We start from the raw sequence: 18,827 nt of genomic DNA, 5'->3' as shown, positions 1-18,827 counted from the left end.
TGAGCCGTACGACCACGCTGCCAAATCAATACGCAACTCGCGGTTTGACAATATTGTTAATACAATCCAACATTATTTTGACAAGGTAACTACAACTTACTTTGTAAACGCGTGAGCAAATGTTAAACAATGTAATACAAATGGGGAAATGGAAAGGAAAATAGTACAACTCTTACCACTCGGTCCAACACGCGAAACCTCCCCTGGTTATTCCCGAGTTGACCAAATAAATCAAACTCTAATCAATAGTCTCAATTAAAAAGCGGTTGGACTGTGTTGCACAGTGCAAATCATTTAGTAGCCTATCCAGAATTCAGAGGTGCAAATATTTCCGTGGATAAGTTTTTTTTGTTGCCCCGGCCGAAAGTCAAGTCTCCTTGCGACTTGGAGTGGATTCACCAGCTGACTGCACTTCAGAGACCAGACATATTGCCGCGTTAAGAAATACGCGGAATCGGAAATCTCCGATTTCATTGCGTTCAAGACAACTATGTACTCGGAAATAAACGAGCTCAGACAGGGATTTTTTTTTTTAGGGGCTTCCAAGTCGGAAACTTGGGCATCTGTCTGACCTTCCACTTTCCCAATGTCCGATGTCATGATTTGACCTAGGTTATTTTCGAGCGAGACTTTTGACAGATGTTTCTCACGTTGTATTGTTGCTTCACCGATATCACGCTCAACTGTTTGGAGTAATTATCTTAACATTATACTCGTTTATCCAAGAAAATACTTGACAAGGGAAATGCAGTTACAGTATATGCGCAATACCCTAACATAGCAGGCGTAAAATAAACACCTGAAACTAGATCCCCTACATACTGGTCTTGGCGGGAAATTGTTATCTTCTGCTGCTGTTTAACCAATCCAGTAAATGTGGAGGCGGAGTTAAGACGGAGTATCGCCTTGATAACGTCCAAAAGCGGAAGTCATGTCACAGGCTCTCTTTCCATTTCTCATGAAAACCGGAACATCCGGTTGATAGGGACTCGGGTAGAGGCACGTTATTGGGGACATGAGCAGAACTCTGGAAGGGGGAAATGGAGTCCCTAGAGAAAGCAAGTACAAGATGGGTGTCAGGGATGAAGCGGCAGTATTATCATAAGGAGACGTGTACTTGGAAAACGGAGGAGGAATGGAGGGAAAAAAGAGAGCGAGAAGAGGTCTAAGAGAGTGAGGGAAGAAGAGGGTGAGCTTGAGGCGGATAAAAATGGCGGAAAAAAGGGAGATGGTTTGTCAAAGAAGAATGGTAGAAAGTGTAAGCAGAGGGAGCTGAAGACAGGAGGAGAAATGGAAGTGAATGAGGGTGAAGTATCAGAGGTGGTAAATGCAGTAAAGTTATCGGAGACCGAGGTATGCACCGATGATCAGGATAAAGAAGAGTCTGTGACAGTAGGAGTGAAGTTTATGGAAAAAGTGGACTCTTGCCTTTTGGCTGATCCATTTGTGGTTTCACGGTGGGTGAAAAAAGAGTTGGGTCATGTGGAATCGGTGAGGGTAACTAGAAGTGGTCTAGTGATAATTGTTTGTTTCAGTTGGGCAGAGGAAGAATGCGCTCGAAGTAAAACGAATGGGGGCAAGAAAAGTGAATCGTTTCGTTCTCAAGAAAAGGGCACCAATGAAAGGAGTGATAACTGGGGTAGCAGTAGATATACAAGTTGACCAGCTGAGGGCAAATATTCCCGGTGTACATGATGGTCGTCGTTTGATGCGACGCAGACGGGGTGGCGAGAGCGGGTAAATGGAAGAGTCATTGTCTGTTCTTTTGAGTTTTAAAGTTGAGTCTTTGCCTGACAGTGAAGTTAGGATATATAAGTTATCCTTTACGAACGTATGTGCCGAAGGACATTACGATATTACAGGTGTCAAGCTGATGGGCATGTGGCAGCAGTGTGTAGGAGGGAGGGTCCAAGGTGTGAGAAATGTGCAGAAGGGCATGAGACAAAGGAATGTGTAGCATTGGGGAAAGTAGTGGAATGTGATAATTGTAGGGGTGCCCATGGGGCTGGGGATCAGAAATGTCCCGTGTGAGAGAGGCAGGTTGAGGTTTCCAGGGTTAGAGTAGTGCAGAAATTGTCATATGCTGAGGCAGTGAAGAAAGTAGAGGAAGATGGGTTAAGGGGGAGGAGTGGTGAGAGTAGTAGAGATATACCAGTACAGAGGGATAGGCCAAACAGTGAAATAAGTTTCAGTAAGATTGGATTTTTAGCACTTATAACAATGGTTATTAATTGTACTGCAGGCATGGATCGGAAGTCTCAGAAAATGGAGGTTGTGGTGGCAGCTGCAGAGAGGTATTTGAGTGTGCCAGACTTGACATCAGAAGAGTTACAGGATGTGTTAAGTGGTGATGTCCCATCCTTTCAGGGTGATGGCATGAGGTAGGAATAAATACATTTAATTAGTGGAGTATGGTGGTGTTAATTTTATTTTATATAATTTTGAAATTAGTGAGTATATAGTGTTAGATGATAGGGTATTTATTTAGCACATTTTTCTTTTTGAAGTAAAGTACAAGGGAGTTGTACTGCAGTCTAGTAGGTGGCGGTAATGCAACAAATTGGATGCCAACCGCCGTTAAACCTCAGAAGAAGAAGATAGGGCCTCGGCAAGGGGTATTTGCACACAGAATATATTTTCCCCCGCAGCGTGTTTCCTTGACTTTCTCATTGGTCAAAAAAACTACAGCACAATGATTATTATTATTTTTTTTTACTGATCTGCACTGTGCTTTACTCATGCGAATGTCCCATTTAGAAGACCTGTCAAAAGCTGAAAACTCAAGCGAAACAGTTTTTCACTGTGCCCTGAAACGTCTTCATTACCAACCAGTGGTCCTAATGCAAATCATGAGGGCGTAAAAGATGTATATCAAGTAATCACTTTTTTGCTTTTACTTTACCTACAGTTCTGACCTATAGCGACTGGCAGATATAGGATGCAGGTGGGCTCTCTCTTTCTCTCTCACACTTTACACAATCTTCAGTAAGCGCAATATTTTTATTGTTTACAAGCAGCTTACATATGCATTCACCATACCTATTACAATACTAGGCAAATTGTCATCTGTAAAACATTCTTCATTATCAAAAATCTATCTGAATCCAACAAGGGAGTTTACATAGCCAGCTTTATTCAGCTGTTGGTTCCAAAGATATTATTTAAACACTAAACAACAACAACAACAACAAATATATATAAATGCTTGACTTTGGATTCACAAGCTTTCATTTCCAAAATGGTTCAAAATGATACTTTCTCAGTTGAAAATGACACAGAAAAGCACGTCCAGTCGACTGATATATAGCCACGTTAAAAACGGTCTCGTAAAAAACATGAAATATGGGCATAATCCCTGAGCGTTACGCTTAAGGGCTGGATTCAATCCGTATCACGGAAGTATCTAGGAAGATCCACGTTAAAAATGTAAAGGTCATTTTCGATTGAGCCGACATATGCAGCGTTTACCGTGAATCTAGTATCCGCGAATGCGGGATCATTTAACGCAGATCTTCCTCGATATCCTACTTCTGCGATAGGGATTGAATCTAGCCCTAATTCTTCTAATAGCACCTAGGCATCTTTTTATGGCTGAAGTATGCTACGGTGTGTAAAAAGAACCCACTATGACTTAAGGTCACTGATAGATATGGGAAGGGGTTGGAAAGTTAACTGTAACATCAGTTAAAATGTGACTCCGACCACAAGCAAGTACACACTTCATCACACCCTGAGATGTAAGCACAGCATTGGACAGAGGATAGTTCTGAGGCTTGCTCAGCGTTGTTTTGTTCCCGCCTTTTTATTCTGCCTTTTCCCGTTTGGTTGAGACGGACACAATGAACACTTCCTCTGACTTTCTGCACCTCTTCCTGCTCATACACGCTCATTTCCACATTTTACACACACACACACACACACACACACACACACACACACACACACACACACACACACACACACACACACACACACACACACACTCTCTCTCTGACCTCGAAACACAGTAACTCAGTAAAATCATTGAAACCCATTTGTGCTCCTGCTGTGTCAGACAGGACACATGGCATGACCCTGAATCAGCTAATCAGATTTCGACTAGTGTGATGCGTCACGGCACCAAAGAAAACCAACAGAGGACCACTCACTCTTAGTTCAAATACGAAGAAAAAGATAAGAGACACACAGATGATTCCCCAAAGATTAAATGCTAAACATACTAGTAGAGTCAAAGACTAGTGTTCACTCCTGTGAAACAGACTACAAAAGAAAATGGCCTCTCTTTTAAAAAGGAATGGCTAAAGAAATATGGAAACCAGCAACATCTAGGTTTTGGTTAAGGCCATATTGCCTCTGTCACAGGTCCTAGGGGAGTGTGGCAGTACTTAGAAGCAGGAAGCAGTAGCAGACCTGGAGCTAAGCCCCCTGGGTAATGGAGTTTTATAACCATAAAGGCTCTATAGGATTATGAAGCATCAATAAGGATTAAAGGGGCAATCTGCAGTCGCTACATACATTTTTGAACATATACATGAATAATATTTTCCCATTAATTCTTGCAGAATATAACTTATAAATGTCTCATGAGTTTAGTTCAACTGCCATACCGTTTCAGAACCCAAAATATAAGCTTGTTTTACTTCAATGTTTGTGAACAAAGCAAACTGTAAACAACGACTATATAGCCTCAAAATATGCATAACACTACCTTTTGATATCATAGATGGTCAATCCTTCCATCCATAGCTCTATGAATTTGACAGTGGTTACATTTCTTCAGCACCATCCCTCAGCTTTTTACCGTAAAAGGGACAGGAAGTACACGTTATTGTTTCAACTGCTAATTGCCGCTTTAAGGTACTAAAACGCATTTAACACACACAACAGTGAGACCACGAGAGAGTGAGGGACAGAAGGGGCACACAAAATATCCCAGAATATGAAAGGATAACTCTGTAAAGTGAACTTTCCCGAGGGGGACATATGCCGTGTTCACGTCATGTCGGAAACTCAAAAATTTCCGACTTGCTTACTCGTTATAGAAAGATGATACCCGAGTTTCCCACTTGGGAAGTATCAGAATCTGCCAATAGGAAGCTCTACGCATATAACTTACGTTCATTTTGACTCGGAGATCCAGAGTTTCTGACATGAAGTGAACGCGGTAATAGAGAAATAATGTTATTTATTTTTTTGGTCTGAAATCTCAGTCAATATATACACAGAAGAGTAGTGGGTGATCACAACATTTCTTCCCCTCTCTTTCTGTCAATTTCCTTCTCGGTCTCCTTCTACTTCTTCTCCATCTCCTCCTCTTCATCTCCAGGCTTCTGCTCAACAGACAGGAGCTCCTCGCCTTCGTGATGGCGTGTCATGCGGATGAGCATCATGCTGTCGGTCGTCTCGGAAACTGCATCTTCGTCATCCTCGACCCGGGCATCTGTAGGGGCGATGGGGGAGCGATGGTGCACCATCGGGGAGGGAGGAGATATGGGGAGGCCAGAGGACTGGGGTGAGAGGGGGGTTTGGGGGTGAGAGAGAGAACAAAGACTGATTTCAGACCATTTTCATCCACCCACAAAAAGAGAGAGAGAGTAGGAAGGAGGGTGTGAGAAGGGAGAGTTGCGGACAGACACAGAGGTAGGTGTGTTGTGTGTATGACACTAGGTGTGTGCATGTAAATGCATGTGTGTACTGTTTACCTCAGTCTCGGCAGGTTTGTAGCCCTCTTTCAGCTTGGCGAAGGTGCCCTTAATGCCTGCCTGCTCTGTAACCACCAGGGCTGCTTTGAACAGCTTGGGGGTCTCTGGCCTGTCTGGGATCACCTCGGCAGTCTCCTTCGCCTCTGCCTTTTCCTCTGGCTTCTGATCCTTCGTCAGCATTTTCCTGGAAAGGGAGGAAGGCAGGGAAAAGTTATGGTCAGGTCAGTCAGACTGAGGTAAAGCTTTTAGATATGGTCTCACAGTGCATACACACTGTGTACACTGATGCATTTTGTGGGCTTGAAATATTTAGGCATTCACACGTGGTATACACATGCAAACTAATACACTGTATACAGTTGAAGTCGGAAGTTTACATACACCTTAGCCAAATACATTTAAATTCAGTTTTTCACAATTCCTGACATTTATTCAGAGTAAAAATTCACTTTCTTAGGTCAGATAGGATCACCACTTTATTTTAAGAATGTGAGATGTCAGAATAATAGTACAGAGAATGATTTATTTAAGCTTTTATTTCTTTCATCACATTCCTAGTGGGTCAGAAGTTTACATGCACTCAATTGGTATTTGGTAGCGTTGCCTTTAAATTGTTTAACTTAGGTCAAACGGTTCAGGTAGCCTTCCACAAGCTTCCCACAATAAGTTGGGTGAATTTTGGCCCATTCCTCCTGACAGAGCTGGTGTAACTGAGTCAGGTTTGTAGGACTCCTTGCTCGCACATGCATTTTCAGTTCTGCCCACAAATTTTCAATGGGATTGAGGTCAGGGCTTTGTGATGGCCACTCCAATACCTTGACTTTGTTGTCCTTAAGCCATTTTGCCACAACTTTGGAAGTATGCTTGGGGTCATTGTCCATTTGGAAGACCATTTGCGACCAATCTTTAACTTCCTGACTGATGTCTTGTCTGATGTTGCTTCAATATATCCACATAGTTTTCATTCCTCGTGATGTCATCTATTTTGTGAAGTGCACCAGTCCCTCCTGCAGCAAATCACCTCTACAACATGATGCTGCCACCCCCGTGCTTCACGGTTGGCATGGTGTTCTTCGGTTTGCAAGCCTCCCCTTTTTCCTCCAAACATAACGATGGTCATTATGGCCAAACAGTTCTATTTTTGTTTCATCAGACCAAAGGAAATTTCTCCAAAAAGTATGATCTTTGTCCCCATGTGTAGTTGCAAACCGTAGTCTGTTTTTTTTATGGCGGTTTGGGAGCAGTGGCTTCTTCCTTGCTGAGCGGCCTTTCAGGTTATGTTGGTATAGGACTTATTTTACTGTGGATATAGATACTTTTGTACCTGTTTCCACCAGCATCTTCACAAGGTCCTTTGCTGTTGTTCTGGGATTGATTTGCACTTTTTGCACCAAAGTACGTTCATCTCTAGGAGACAGAGTTGTCTCCTTCCTGAGCGGTATGATGGCTGTGTGGTCCCATGGTGTTTATACTTGCGTACTATTTGTACAGATGCACGTGGTACCTTCAGGCATTTGTAAATTGGTCCCAGGGATGAACCAGACTTGTAGAGGTCTACAATTTTTTTTCTGAGGCCTTGGCTGATTTCTTTTGATATTCCTATGGTGTCATTATTCTGACATTTCACATTCTTAAAATAAAGTGGTGATCCTAACTGACCTAAGACAGGGAATTTTTACTAGGATTAAATGTCAGAAATTGTGAAAAACTGAGTTTAAATGTATTTGGCTAAGGTGTATGCAAACTTCCGACTGCAACTGTATATATACAGTACCAGTGAAAAGTTTGGACACACCTACTCATTCCAGGGTTTTTCTTTCTTTTTACTATTTTCTACATTGTATAATAATAGTGAAGACATCAAAACTAAAAATAACACATATGGGAACATGCAGTAAACAAAAAAGTGTTAAACAAATACAAATATTTTGTATAAATGAGATTCTTTGAAGTAGCCACCCTTTGCCTTGATGGTAGCTTTGTACACTCTTGGCATTTTCTCAACCAGTTTCATGAGGTAGTCACCTGGAATGCATTTAATTTGTGGAATTTCTTTCCTTAATGTGTTTGAGCCACAGTTGTGTTGTGACAAGGTAGGGGTGGTATACAGAAAATAGCCCTATTTGGTAAAAGACATTAGTCCATATTATAGCAAGAACAGCTCAAATAAGCAAAGATAAACAACAATCCATCATTACTTTAAGACATGAAGGTCAGTCAATTCGGGAAAATTTCAAGAACTTCAAGAAGTTTCTTCAAGTGCAGTCGCAAAAACTATCAAGCGCTATGATGAAACTGTCTCTCATGAGGACCGCCACAGGAAAGTAAGACCCAGAGTTAACTCTGCTGCAGAGGATAAGTTCATTAAGAGTTAACATCCTCAGCAATTGCAGCCCAAATAAATTCTTCACAGAGTTCAAGTAACAGACACATCTCAAAATCAACTGTTCAGAGGCTGTGAATCAGGCCTTCATGGTCGAATTGCTGCAAAGAAACCACTACTAAAAGACACCAAGAAGAAGCCTTGGCGAGACTGTCTTGGGCCAAGAAACATGAGCAATGGACATTAGACCAGTGGAAATCTGTCCTTTGGTCTGATGAGTCCAAATTTGAGATTTTTAGTTCCAACCGCCGTGTCTTTGTGAGATGCAAAGTAGTTGAACGGACGATCTCCACATGTGTGGTTCCCGCCGAGGAGGTGTGATGGTGTAGGGGTGGTTTGGTGGTGACACTGTCTGTGATTTATTTAGAATTCAAGGCACACTTAACCACCATGGCTACCACAGCATTCTGCAGCGATACGCCATCCCATCTGGTTTGCACTAAGTGGACTATAATTTGTTTTTCAACAGGACAATGACCCAAAACACACCTCCAGGCTGTGTAAGGGCTATTTGACCAAGGAGAGTGATGGAGTGCTGCATCAGATGACCTGGCATCCACAATCCCTTGAACTCAACCCAATTGAGATGGTTTGGGACGAGTCAGACTACAGAGTGAAGGAAAAGCAGCCAACAAGTGCTCAGCATATGTGGGAACTCCTTAAAGACTGTTGGAAAAGCATTCCTCATGAAGCTGGTTAAGAGAATACCAAGATTGTGCAAAGCTGTCATCAAGGAAAAGGGTGGCTACTTTGAAGAATCTAAAATCTATTTTGATTTGTTTAACACTTTTTTGGTTACTACATGGTTCCATATGTGGTATTTCATCATTTTGATGTCTTCACTATTATTCTACAATGTAGAAAATAGTAAAAATAAAGGAAAACCCTTGAATGAGTAGGTGTGTCCAAACTTTTGACTGGTACTATATATATATATATATATATATATATATATGGTAAAAGACATATATACACACACACACACACACACACACACACACACACACACACACACACACACACACACACACACACACACACACACTGCACCACCCTGTCCTCACTTATGAGATAAATTGATTCCACGGATGAGTTAGAGCAGGTCATGAGACTGTTTATCCAGACATTATTCCCTCCTAACTTCTGCCAGCCTCTCACTTAAACCAATAATACTTAATCAGGAGCTCAAACTCCTCTTAAGCATTATCTAAGAGAGAGAGAATTACAGTAGAGAGGGAAAGAGATACAGAATGGACGAACAAACAGAGGGAGATAGTGACAGATGGATGAAGAGATGAAGCGGAGAGATAGAGGCTATGGTAAAGAGAGAGAAATAGAGAGCACCTTTTGCCTCGCCATCATGTGAGCGATCACAAGGTCGGTGGGTATGATCAAAAGCCCTACGTACAATATGTAGTGGGATGTGTGTTGGCTGTGGTGTAGGTTAACCATCCCCTCCACCCTTCCCCAAGACTCATATCCCACGTCCCAGCCCATCCATTTGACCTTCCCCCTCAGGCCTTTTGGCTGTGTCCTGGGTAAGAAGAGAGGGATAGGCGAACTGGAAAGGGTAGGAAAGTTGGATTCGAGAGGTCACCCCCTCACTTGGCCTTCTTGCGGAGGAGTTTCTGGGACTCGGGGTAGTGCACCAGGATGTCTGAGAGGTCCCGCTTATCCAGGATGAAGAGGTTAGCGAATCCGTGAGCCATCACATTGGCCGTGCGTCTGTTCCCACCGCCCCCTGCCAGCAAGCTGTCCAATCGGAGGACATATATGGGTTATACGACAAACAAACAGCAAACACATGCTTAGAGACATGCTAGAGGCAAGCTAGAGACGTAGCATGCACATTTTTGCATGCATGAGTGCTGAAACAGGTTCATTGGGATTGTGTACAATGTATAGCCCTTAGATATTCCAATACATGATACTGTATATGAGGAAAACATTTGGACCAGGGATTAAGGGGGAGCTCTCACCTGATTTCTCCAAACACAGAGCCGGCCCTGATTGTCACAAACACAGTCTTCAAATCAGGTCCTCCCACCACCTGAACCTCCCCCTGCTTGATGATATACATCTCCCTGCCGATCTCACCCTGCCCACACGGGACACACAGCACATTATAGCAGATCATAGCAAACACACACAGGGACAATTAGAGGTATGGTTTACAGAGGGAGAATGGACCGCGGGCATTACTCCATTGGCCTACCTTTTTACAGACAAAGTCCCCAGGCAGGTAGACCACAGACTTGAGCCTCATCAACATGTCAAAGATCATCTGTCTGTCACAGCCCTGGAATAGAGAGAGAGAGAGAAAGAAAGAAAGAGAGAGGAGGGCAGATATAGAGGCAAGGAATGGAGAGACATGAAAGAGGGAGTTTAGTACAATTGGAGAAAAAAAAGAGAACACAAGAGAAAGAGAGAGAGAGAGAGAGAGTATAGTATGTATTATTGAAGATTTGACAAAGACGAGGGCTGCAATGTTTCTGCGTTGGACTCTTTCCCTTACCTGGAACAGGGCCACTTTACTCACAATGGAGTAGTTAACATCCACAGCCATGTCCATCCTCATCTTATCTGGCAGCTGGATCAACAGCTCCTGCTCATCTGTAGAGAGAGAGAGACAGAGAGACCAAGAGACAGCAAGAGGGATAAAGGTAAGGAGGGAGACAGATGGACAGAGAGAAGGAAAGAGATAGGGGGATGGTGAGAGAGCAAATAGGCCAGTAACAGAAACAGCATCTTTGTAACGTTTCGTCACGCAGCACTCTCACAACATTTAGCCAACGTTCCTCACCCAGCATGCCCTGTATTTGCCAGGTGTAGTCGTACCAGGTCTTGACTCGGTTCTGGACCTCTGTGGGGATGTGGTAGGAGGTCATGTACTTGATGGTGTTGTCCATACAGGCCCGGTAGTAGTTCTGTCCCGCTGTGGCAGCCCCCACCACATCTCTCATCTGGAACAGCAGCAGAACAACAAGCCTTTATGTTCAGTAGGCATGAAACGGAACAAAACGCTCAGAAACAAGAACTTACTATCTGAGCCATCAATCTGAGCCATTATTTTCTGTTGGAAAACGTTTTGCTATGGCATGCCCTAACGAACATGAATTGTTTTTGCTGCACCTACCTGACCAATCATGATGGAGAAAGCAAAGACGCCAACAAAATAGTTGACTAGCTGGAATGTGATCTCAAACACGGTGGTTGGGTCCGGGAGACCACCGATGGTGATCAGGGTCTTTACAGCAAAGTAGTAACACCGGATATAACTGGGCAGACAGACAGAGGTACTGTATACACACAGATGTCCGACAAATACACACGCGCACACACGTCTGGGATAAATAAACACTTCTAAAGGTGACCGCAGAAGAGGACTTGGAAAAAGCTGGATGTTTCGTGGTAATGTGGTTTGTATGAGGTTTTCCACTGTTTTGTGACTGTTTAGTGGTATTCTCCTCACCTGTTCCCTTTGCCGTTGTAGACCCACTTAGTGGACCCGAGCCCCTCATAGTCAGAACCCCAATAGAACAGACAGGCGTTGATGTGGAGAGAATACAACAGGTAGGAAGTGGTCAGGATCACTCTGAGGGAGAGAAAGGAGGGGAATGAGAATAAGTTACTAGAGCTCAGTAAGGGCTACAGCATCCTCTGCTGGCTAACTATGTGTATTGTGTTTTGAGTATGTTTGCGTAGAGTTTTCTCTGTTGAGTGTTTTGTGTTGAGCGAATGTCCAGTGTAAGGTATGTATGTGTGGATGATGGTCAGAGTGTGTTCTGTGTGTCCCTCTCTGGGACCTGTAGATGTAGGCTTTCTTCATTACTGCTTCCAAACGGTCGTTGAACTCAAAGAAAGCCATGTACTGAAACAGAGAAAGAGAGGCATCAATCACTAATCACTAAGATCTAAGCACTCCAATGAATGTGCGTGTGTGTGTGTGTGTGCGTGTGTGTGTGTGTGTGTGTGTGTGTGTGTGTGCGTGTGTGTGTGTGTGTACCTTCAGTAGGCGGGGGAATCTGAGGAGGGAGTTAACTCCGGTAAAGTAGTAAAATATCTCCATGGGGAACATACTGATACAATCCATCTGAAAGACAAATCATTCCTTTACAAACCAACACTCCTCACGTCCATCTGAGAAATATAGAGTTACTTATCTACTAGCCTAGTCAACAAGTAGAAACAGTGTAGCTTCAGCCTCACCTTGAATCGTTCTGTTGTCATGTAGTTGTCTCTCATGTCCTTTTTGTCACACTGCAAGAAAAGAGAAGAAATTAAAACATCATTTTGTTCCTTGTATCTATAAATATGTACATGTATGTGTGTTTTAGAAGTGTTTCTGAATCTGTGCGTATGATTGTCTGTGTTGGCATACATTTTCTAGTACTACTTGCCATAGAGGGCCTGTTTGTGTGAGGGCCTGTTTGTGTATATGTGCCTCTCTGTATAAGCGTTGTGCATATGTGATTGCCTACAGTATATATGAGTATCCAGATCCCCTTACCACAATATCTCCTCCGCGTACAAACTGCAGGCGGGGCTGAAAGACCAGGATGTCGGTGATGTAAATAAGGTCACAGGTGTAGTCCATAAAAAGCCACCAGTAGATGTTGTCTGCAGTCTGGTAGGGGAAGGCCCAGCGCACTGGGATCAGCCACACATTCCAGTTCCACGCCATCATCACAAAGAACAGCCACACCACGTAGACAAGGTCTATAGGGAGACAAGAGGCACAAACATAGCAGAGCAGAGTCAACTACAGCGTGAATATAAAACCTCAGTGGGGGCTAAAGGGTATATTATGATTTCATTACATTAGTATCAGGGCTCAAGGTCAGGTTGATAAAGATAGTTTATATTTTATTGTCAAGATTCAGAAGTGAGATGCGCCTGTAAGAGGCGAACTCATCAGCCAGTTGGTCATTTTTATATGTATTTTATTTAACTAGGCAAGTCATGTCGGTAAAGTATTATCATGTGTTGTATAGGAATGTATAATGGTACAGGGGTATATGGTAGTAAAATTGGTGAGGGATATTGCCCACTATTCTAACGTTTTGGTCCTGGATACTGATTAGCTGAAAGTCGTGGTAAATTAGATTGTATACCCTGGGTATGACACGAAATGACTTGTTTACTGCTCTGGGGTTTGTAGCATATGGCTAATATACCACAGCTAAGGGCTGTATGCAGGCAATCCGTGTTGCATCGTGCCTAAGAACAGCCCTTAAAAGTAGTATATTGGCAATATACCACACTCCCCCAGGGCCATATCGCTTAAATATACCACGGGTGTGACCCAAAATTACTTGTTTACTGTATAATTATGTTGATAACCAGTTTATAATAGCAGTAAGGCACCTCAGGGGTTTGTGGTTTATGGCCAGTATACCACGGCTAAGGGGTGTACTAAGGCACTCTGCGTTGCATCGTGCTAAGAACAGCCCTTAGCCGTGGAATATTGGCCATATACAGTACCACACCACCTCGGGCCTTAGTGCGGAAATATAATATGTTTTGGTATATAACTCACCAGTATAAGGGTCGATGCTGGAAGGGAAACGAAAGTCCACTATGGTTTGAAGCCAACTAGGAAGTGGGGGCATTTTGGGAAGTTTGAGGATTTTGATTGGGTATCCATAGAAGTCCCAGTACTCCTCCACCTCTTCCTCCTCCACCGGGGCTGAGATGTCCTTGGCCTCTTCTGGGGGAGGAGGGGGAGGGGGCGCCTTGGCTGGGGCTGGGAGTGAGAGGTCAAAAGTTATAGGTTATGTGAAAATGGATGTGGGTCAGGGTTGCATTTGTACATTTTAGAAAATAATTTGGCAATTGTATATGTTGCTTGTTGTAAGGTCAAGGGTCAGGGTCACAGGTTAAAGGTCATGTTTAGTGGTAACCTACAGGTTTGAGGGCTGTCTTCCTCAGAGTCGTCAGGGTCCATCAGTTTTTCCTTCTTGCGGACCGTCCTCGCCTTAAACAGCTTGACCAGTGTAGTCACTCTCTCTTGGACAATCACACTGCCATAGCTGGCCGCTGATGTTGGACGATCCCTGCAGGATATGACATCATCAGTGAGCGAGTGAGTGTGTGCAAGTGTACATGCGTGCGAGTGTGCCCGCATGTTTGTGTTACAGGAGGTTGGTGGCTTCTTAATTGGGGAGGACGGGCTCATCGTAATGGCTGGAGCGGAATAGGTTGAGTGGTATCAAATACATCAAACACATGGTTTCCAAATGGTTGATGCCATTCCATTTACTCCGTTCCAGCCATTGTTAATAGCTGTCCTCCGCTCAGCAGCCTCCACTGGTTTTGCATGCGTCTTGTGCATTTGCCTGTGTGGCATCACTCACTCATCTTCCACAGTCAGGAGGCCAGTCTGCATCTCCAAGTCATCAACACCAAAAACATCATCCTCTTCAGCACTTCTCTCTTCTACCGGGAGGAGCGAGCCACTAAGGAGAAGGCGATACAAGGTTAGGCAATAGGAGACAAAGAGACAAGGGTAGGATAAACTGCACAAACAAAGCTGCCATAACTTACTCTGCAGCCACAGCTTTGCTGAATGTGTGAGAAAAAAAGAGAGTGATATTAGGGCAATATGGCTAGTAAATTAAATGTTTGTCTGTCATCCTAGGCAAATCACTATAGAGCAAGTCTGTACAGCTACTATAATCATCGGATAGACTTTCGAATTAGCAGAGTGTATAGTCAGTTTACCTGCGCTTGGTCCCGGGGGCGAGAGACACGGTCAGAGAGATGGACAGGGGGTCCTGGGAGGTGATGATCTGGGGGATGTTGCAACCCCCTCCCATCCCTACGTCTCTGTCCACATCCTCCACTTTAACCACTGGCAGCACATTACCTCCTTTGTCCTTACCAACGCTCCCTGAAGAACACAAGGAACTATTCTCTATAACTCTAGAAAACTCACTCAAGAGCGTTCTGTCGGTACCTACCAACAATCCAGAACTATCAGATAAAGATTCTAGAAAAGACACTTGAAAGCGTTCTAGAACTTTTGTATGATGACGAAAACACTAGAACCCATGGGGTTTGCTTAGTACTGATATCTTCAGTACAACAGTAAAGAGGCTATTGTGAATTAACAGGTGACATCCTCGTGAGGCTGGTTGGGAGAGTGCCAAGGGTGCCCGGGGCTGTCATCGAGGCAGGGGGTGGCTACTTTGAAGAGTCTCAAATGTGGAGTGTGTTTTGATTTGTTTGGCACTTTTTTGGTTGCTACATGATCCCATATTTGTTATTTCATAGTTTTGATGTCTTCACTATTATTCTACAATGTAGAAAAAAGTACAAATAAAGAGGCTATTGTCATTGATGTGAAAGAACAGAACGACACAACACAGCACGACATGGCACAACACGACACAGCATTGCACAACACAGAACAGCACGGCACAGGACATTTCACTCTAGAGGGTTCAGTTCACCTGAGCAGTGGGTGGATGGCTGCTGCTCTTCGCGATGAAGCAGGGGGGACGGAAGAGAGCATGATGGCAGAGATGTGGAGGGCGGTGGTCAAGGGGTCAGGGGTGAGGATGGGGTTAGGATGGGGTCGGGAGGTCTCAGGATAGGTGAAACTTGACTTAGCGCTGAGGAGAAGGTTGATCTAATTTGACACTAATTTTATGAATCTAACTCCAGGTCTGCAGGGAGGGGCAGGCGTTGGGACAGGGGAAGGGAGTGTTACTCCTTGGAGACATCTTCCTGGGGTTGGGTTTGGGACACTGCGTTTGGGTTAAGTCTGTTGAGGTGATTGAGGATAATTTGACAGTACTGTCGCGCCTGCTTTGGTAGCTCGGACATCTCATGTTTTAGCAGGATTAGGTCTTCTGGCAGGGCGAGCATGGACAGTTTAGGAGGGTTCAGGTTGTTGTCGCGTAGCAACTTGGTGAGATTGTCGAAGCACTGGAAGGCGTGGGGGATATGCACGAGCAGGCTCCTGATTGGAAAGCAATTGGAGGGCACTGGGCGGCAACATGGTCAGACAGCCAATCAGATCAATACAATCAAGCAAAACAGGAAGTCATGATAAGATGGAAAATGTTAGAGTAGTAGTAGTTTTAATGTCTGGTAATTGTGATGTCATATACAATATATTTACAAAGTATGTGGACACCCCTTCAAATTAGTTGATTCGACTATTTCAGCCACACCCGTTGCTGACAGGTGAATACAATCAAGCACACAGCCATGCACTCTCCATAGACAAACATTGGCAGTAGAATGGCCTTACTGAAGGGCTCATTGACCTTCAACGTGGCACCATCATACAGTAGGATGCCACCTTTCCAACAAGTCAGTTTGTTAGATTTCTGACCTACTAGAGCTGCCCTGGTCAACTGTCAACTATTGTGAAGTGGAAACGTCTCGGAGCAACAACGGCTCATCTGGGAAGTGGTAGGCAACACAAGCTCACAGAACGGGACATTTGAGTGCTGAAGAGTAAAAATCGTCTGTCCTCTGTTGCAACACTCACTACCGAGTTCCAAACTGCCTTTGCAGAAGCAACGTCAGCACAAGAACTGTTCATCGGGAGCTTCATCAAATGGGTTTCCATGGCCGAGTAGCCGTACACACAAGCCTAAGATCACCATGTGCAATGCCAAGTGTGGGCTGGAGTGGTGTAAAGCTTGCCGCCATTGGACTCTGTAGCATTGGAAATGAGTTCTCTGGAGTGATGAATCACACTTCACCATCTGGCATGCCAGGAGAATGCTACCTGCCCCAATGCATAGTGCCAACTGTAAAGTTTGGTGAGGGAGGAATAATGGTTTTGGGCGCTTTTTCATGGTTCGGGCTAAGCCCCTTAGTTCCTGTGAAGGGAAATCTTAGCGCAACAGCACACAATGACATTCTAGACAATTCTGTGCTTCCAACTTTGTGGCAACAGTTTGGGGAAGGGTCTATCCTGTTTCAGCATGACAATGCCCCATGCACAAAGCGAGGTCCATACAGAAATTACTTCAGTGTGGAAGAACTTGACTGACCTGCACAGAGCCCTGACCTCAACCTCATCGAACACATTTGGGGTGAATTAGAACGCCGACTGCGAGCCAGGCCTAATCGCCCAACATCAGTGCTCGACCTCACTAATGCTCTTGTGGCTGAATGGAAGCAAGACCCTGCAGCAATTTTCAAACATCTAGTGGAAAGCCTTCCCAAAAGAGCGGAGGCTGTTATAGCAACAAAGGGGAGACCAACTCCATATTAATCCCCATAGTTTTGGAATGAGATGTTTGACGAGCAGGTGTCCATATACTTTACTATATACACTACTGTTCAGCATTGATGAATATCCTCTTATTACATGAAGCAGGAAGACTCACCTTCACACCCTGCTTCGTCGGCACCTTCCTCTTCCTGTAATGAGAGCAGTGAACATAAAAAAACATTCTCCATAGTAATAGCATTAGTAACACCTAAGTAACTACAGTGTAATAACCTGTTGGCTGTTAAAATGTTCCCTACCTGAGTTGCGGCAGTAGGTGGAGCCTTCTGGTCGGCTGGTTCTGGCTGTTCGGTTACTGCCGCGGCCTCTGTCACTGGGGGAGACTGTTTATTTTGTGGCTCTGGTTCTGGTTCAGGGGAGGCCTCTCTGGGGGGAGACACTGGGGGGCTTGGTTCGACTGACTCCGCCTCTGCCTCAACCTCGGGCAACCCCTCGGCTGGACACACATCCATCAGGCACCTGGAGAGGGAGTATGGTCCAATCAGTGCAGCTTTACTGTGTGATCGCCAAATAGGAGTAGCGTTATACACTGAGAGAACCTATCAATTCAATCTTAGTGCCGGAAGTGAAGCAGAGAAAATAATTAGGACAAACACACATCCACCTAGCTCTGGTCCAGGGCGTTAGAGCTGCTTACTAGAAAGCTCAGCGTTACCATAGGCATATGCACTCTGGGCATACAAAGTAAGATGTCAAGATGCAATGTCTCACAATTGCAGATAATGAATTCTCCACTGCTAAGAAAATAATTTATATCCGTAACTGAAACAGATACAGCCATATCTCAACAACAATGTAGACAAATTGTTCCCTATTACACAACTTACTCAGAACCCATTGGAAAGTCTCTCTGAATATTGTTCTCTAAAGCCTATGTGGTCTCCTTCTTCCGTGACTGTTTGCCTCTTAATTGTGGCAAACACAATGTAAAATACAGTGCGTGGTCTCACCCTCACAACAAATAATCCTGGAGTTTTGTCTGATTTCTGATAACCGGATTGGTTGGTTTTGAGGAAAAACTTCTGAGCTTGATGTGAACTATGACTGCCCTGACAATCACAAACTCAGGATAAATCATCAGGACAACCATCGACAACAAGATCAGACAGGTGTGAATGGGAGGATTTCGGACAATGTTGCCGTAGCAGCATTGAATTATCAAGATAATATTTGTCATTCGGGAGTGTGAGGATGGATACTGGGGAGAGGGATAGACTTAGATTTTGTCTTTGAATTGGCTTCTGTCTGTTTGACATTGGGTTAGATCTCAACTATGTTTTTATGAATGAAGCAATTGTTATGTGTAGAATGAAAAAAAAAGAAGACAAAGTTAAACATATCCCAGACTAGTCATACTTAGCCTCGCCGCCGGCCCTCCAATGAGAATACAGTATCTGGATACTAAGTCATTCTTAATGGTCTAAATTTGGTTTTAGAACCTACCTTTTCAGGTCCACTCTGATTCAATGGGGAATTGGCGGCACAA

At 44.0% G+C, this 18,827-nt stretch overlaps 2 protein-coding genes across 4 annotated transcripts in view; both read right to left on the bottom strand.

The window, feature by feature from the left end:
* The window catches only part of LOC106561914 (kinesin-like protein KIFC3), a 67,208-nt gene extending 66,791 nt beyond the window's left edge, over positions 1-417 (bottom strand). Inside the window, exon 1 of the mRNA XM_082957706.1 lies at positions 177-417. The gene's annotated coding sequence lies outside the window, so the exon portion shown is untranslated. The remainder of the gene's footprint in view (positions 1-176) is intronic.
* Positions 418-2,962: 2,545 nt separating this feature from the next.
* The window catches only part of LOC106561912 (uncharacterized), a 71,702-nt gene continuing 55,837 nt past the window's right edge, over positions 2,963-18,827 (bottom strand). For all 3 annotated transcript variants that reach the window (XM_045688956.2, XM_082957690.1, XM_082957691.1), the window contains 20 exons: positions 17,581-17,800; positions 17,439-17,472; positions 14,809-14,977; positions 14,632-14,649; positions 14,442-14,543; positions 13,993-14,141; positions 13,625-13,831; positions 12,596-12,804; positions 12,295-12,345; positions 12,092-12,178; positions 11,892-11,956; positions 11,558-11,680; positions 11,222-11,363; positions 10,889-11,048; positions 10,601-10,698; positions 10,301-10,384; positions 10,065-10,183; positions 9,691-9,837; positions 5,703-5,886; positions 2,963-5,507 (listed from right to left, as the gene is read on the bottom strand). In XM_045688956.2, coding sequence (XP_045544912.1) covers positions 5,292-5,507; positions 5,703-5,886; positions 9,691-9,837; positions 10,065-10,183; positions 10,301-10,384; positions 10,601-10,698; positions 10,889-11,048; positions 11,222-11,363; positions 11,558-11,680; positions 11,892-11,956; positions 12,092-12,178; positions 12,295-12,345; positions 12,596-12,804; positions 13,625-13,831; positions 13,993-14,141; positions 14,442-14,543; positions 14,632-14,649; positions 14,809-14,977; positions 17,439-17,472; positions 17,581-17,800 — 2,584 coding nt within the window. In that variant the 3' untranslated portion in view covers positions 2,963-5,291. The remainder of the gene's footprint in view (positions 5,508-5,702; positions 5,887-9,690; positions 9,838-10,064; positions 10,184-10,300; positions 10,385-10,600; positions 10,699-10,888; positions 11,049-11,221; positions 11,364-11,557; positions 11,681-11,891; positions 11,957-12,091; positions 12,179-12,294; positions 12,346-12,595; positions 12,805-13,624; positions 13,832-13,992; positions 14,142-14,441; positions 14,544-14,631; positions 14,650-14,808; positions 14,978-17,438; positions 17,473-17,580; positions 17,801-18,827) is intronic.

The sequence above is a fragment of the Salmo salar genome, chromosome 11, assembly GCF_965601325.2.
Source record: "Salmo salar chromosome 11, fSalSal1, whole genome shotgun sequence".
Taxonomy (NCBI): Eukaryota; Metazoa; Chordata; class Actinopteri; order Salmoniformes; family Salmonidae; genus Salmo; species Salmo salar.
Note: the sequence above shows the minus strand (reverse complement) of the source record. Positions and strands in the feature narration are given on the sequence as shown.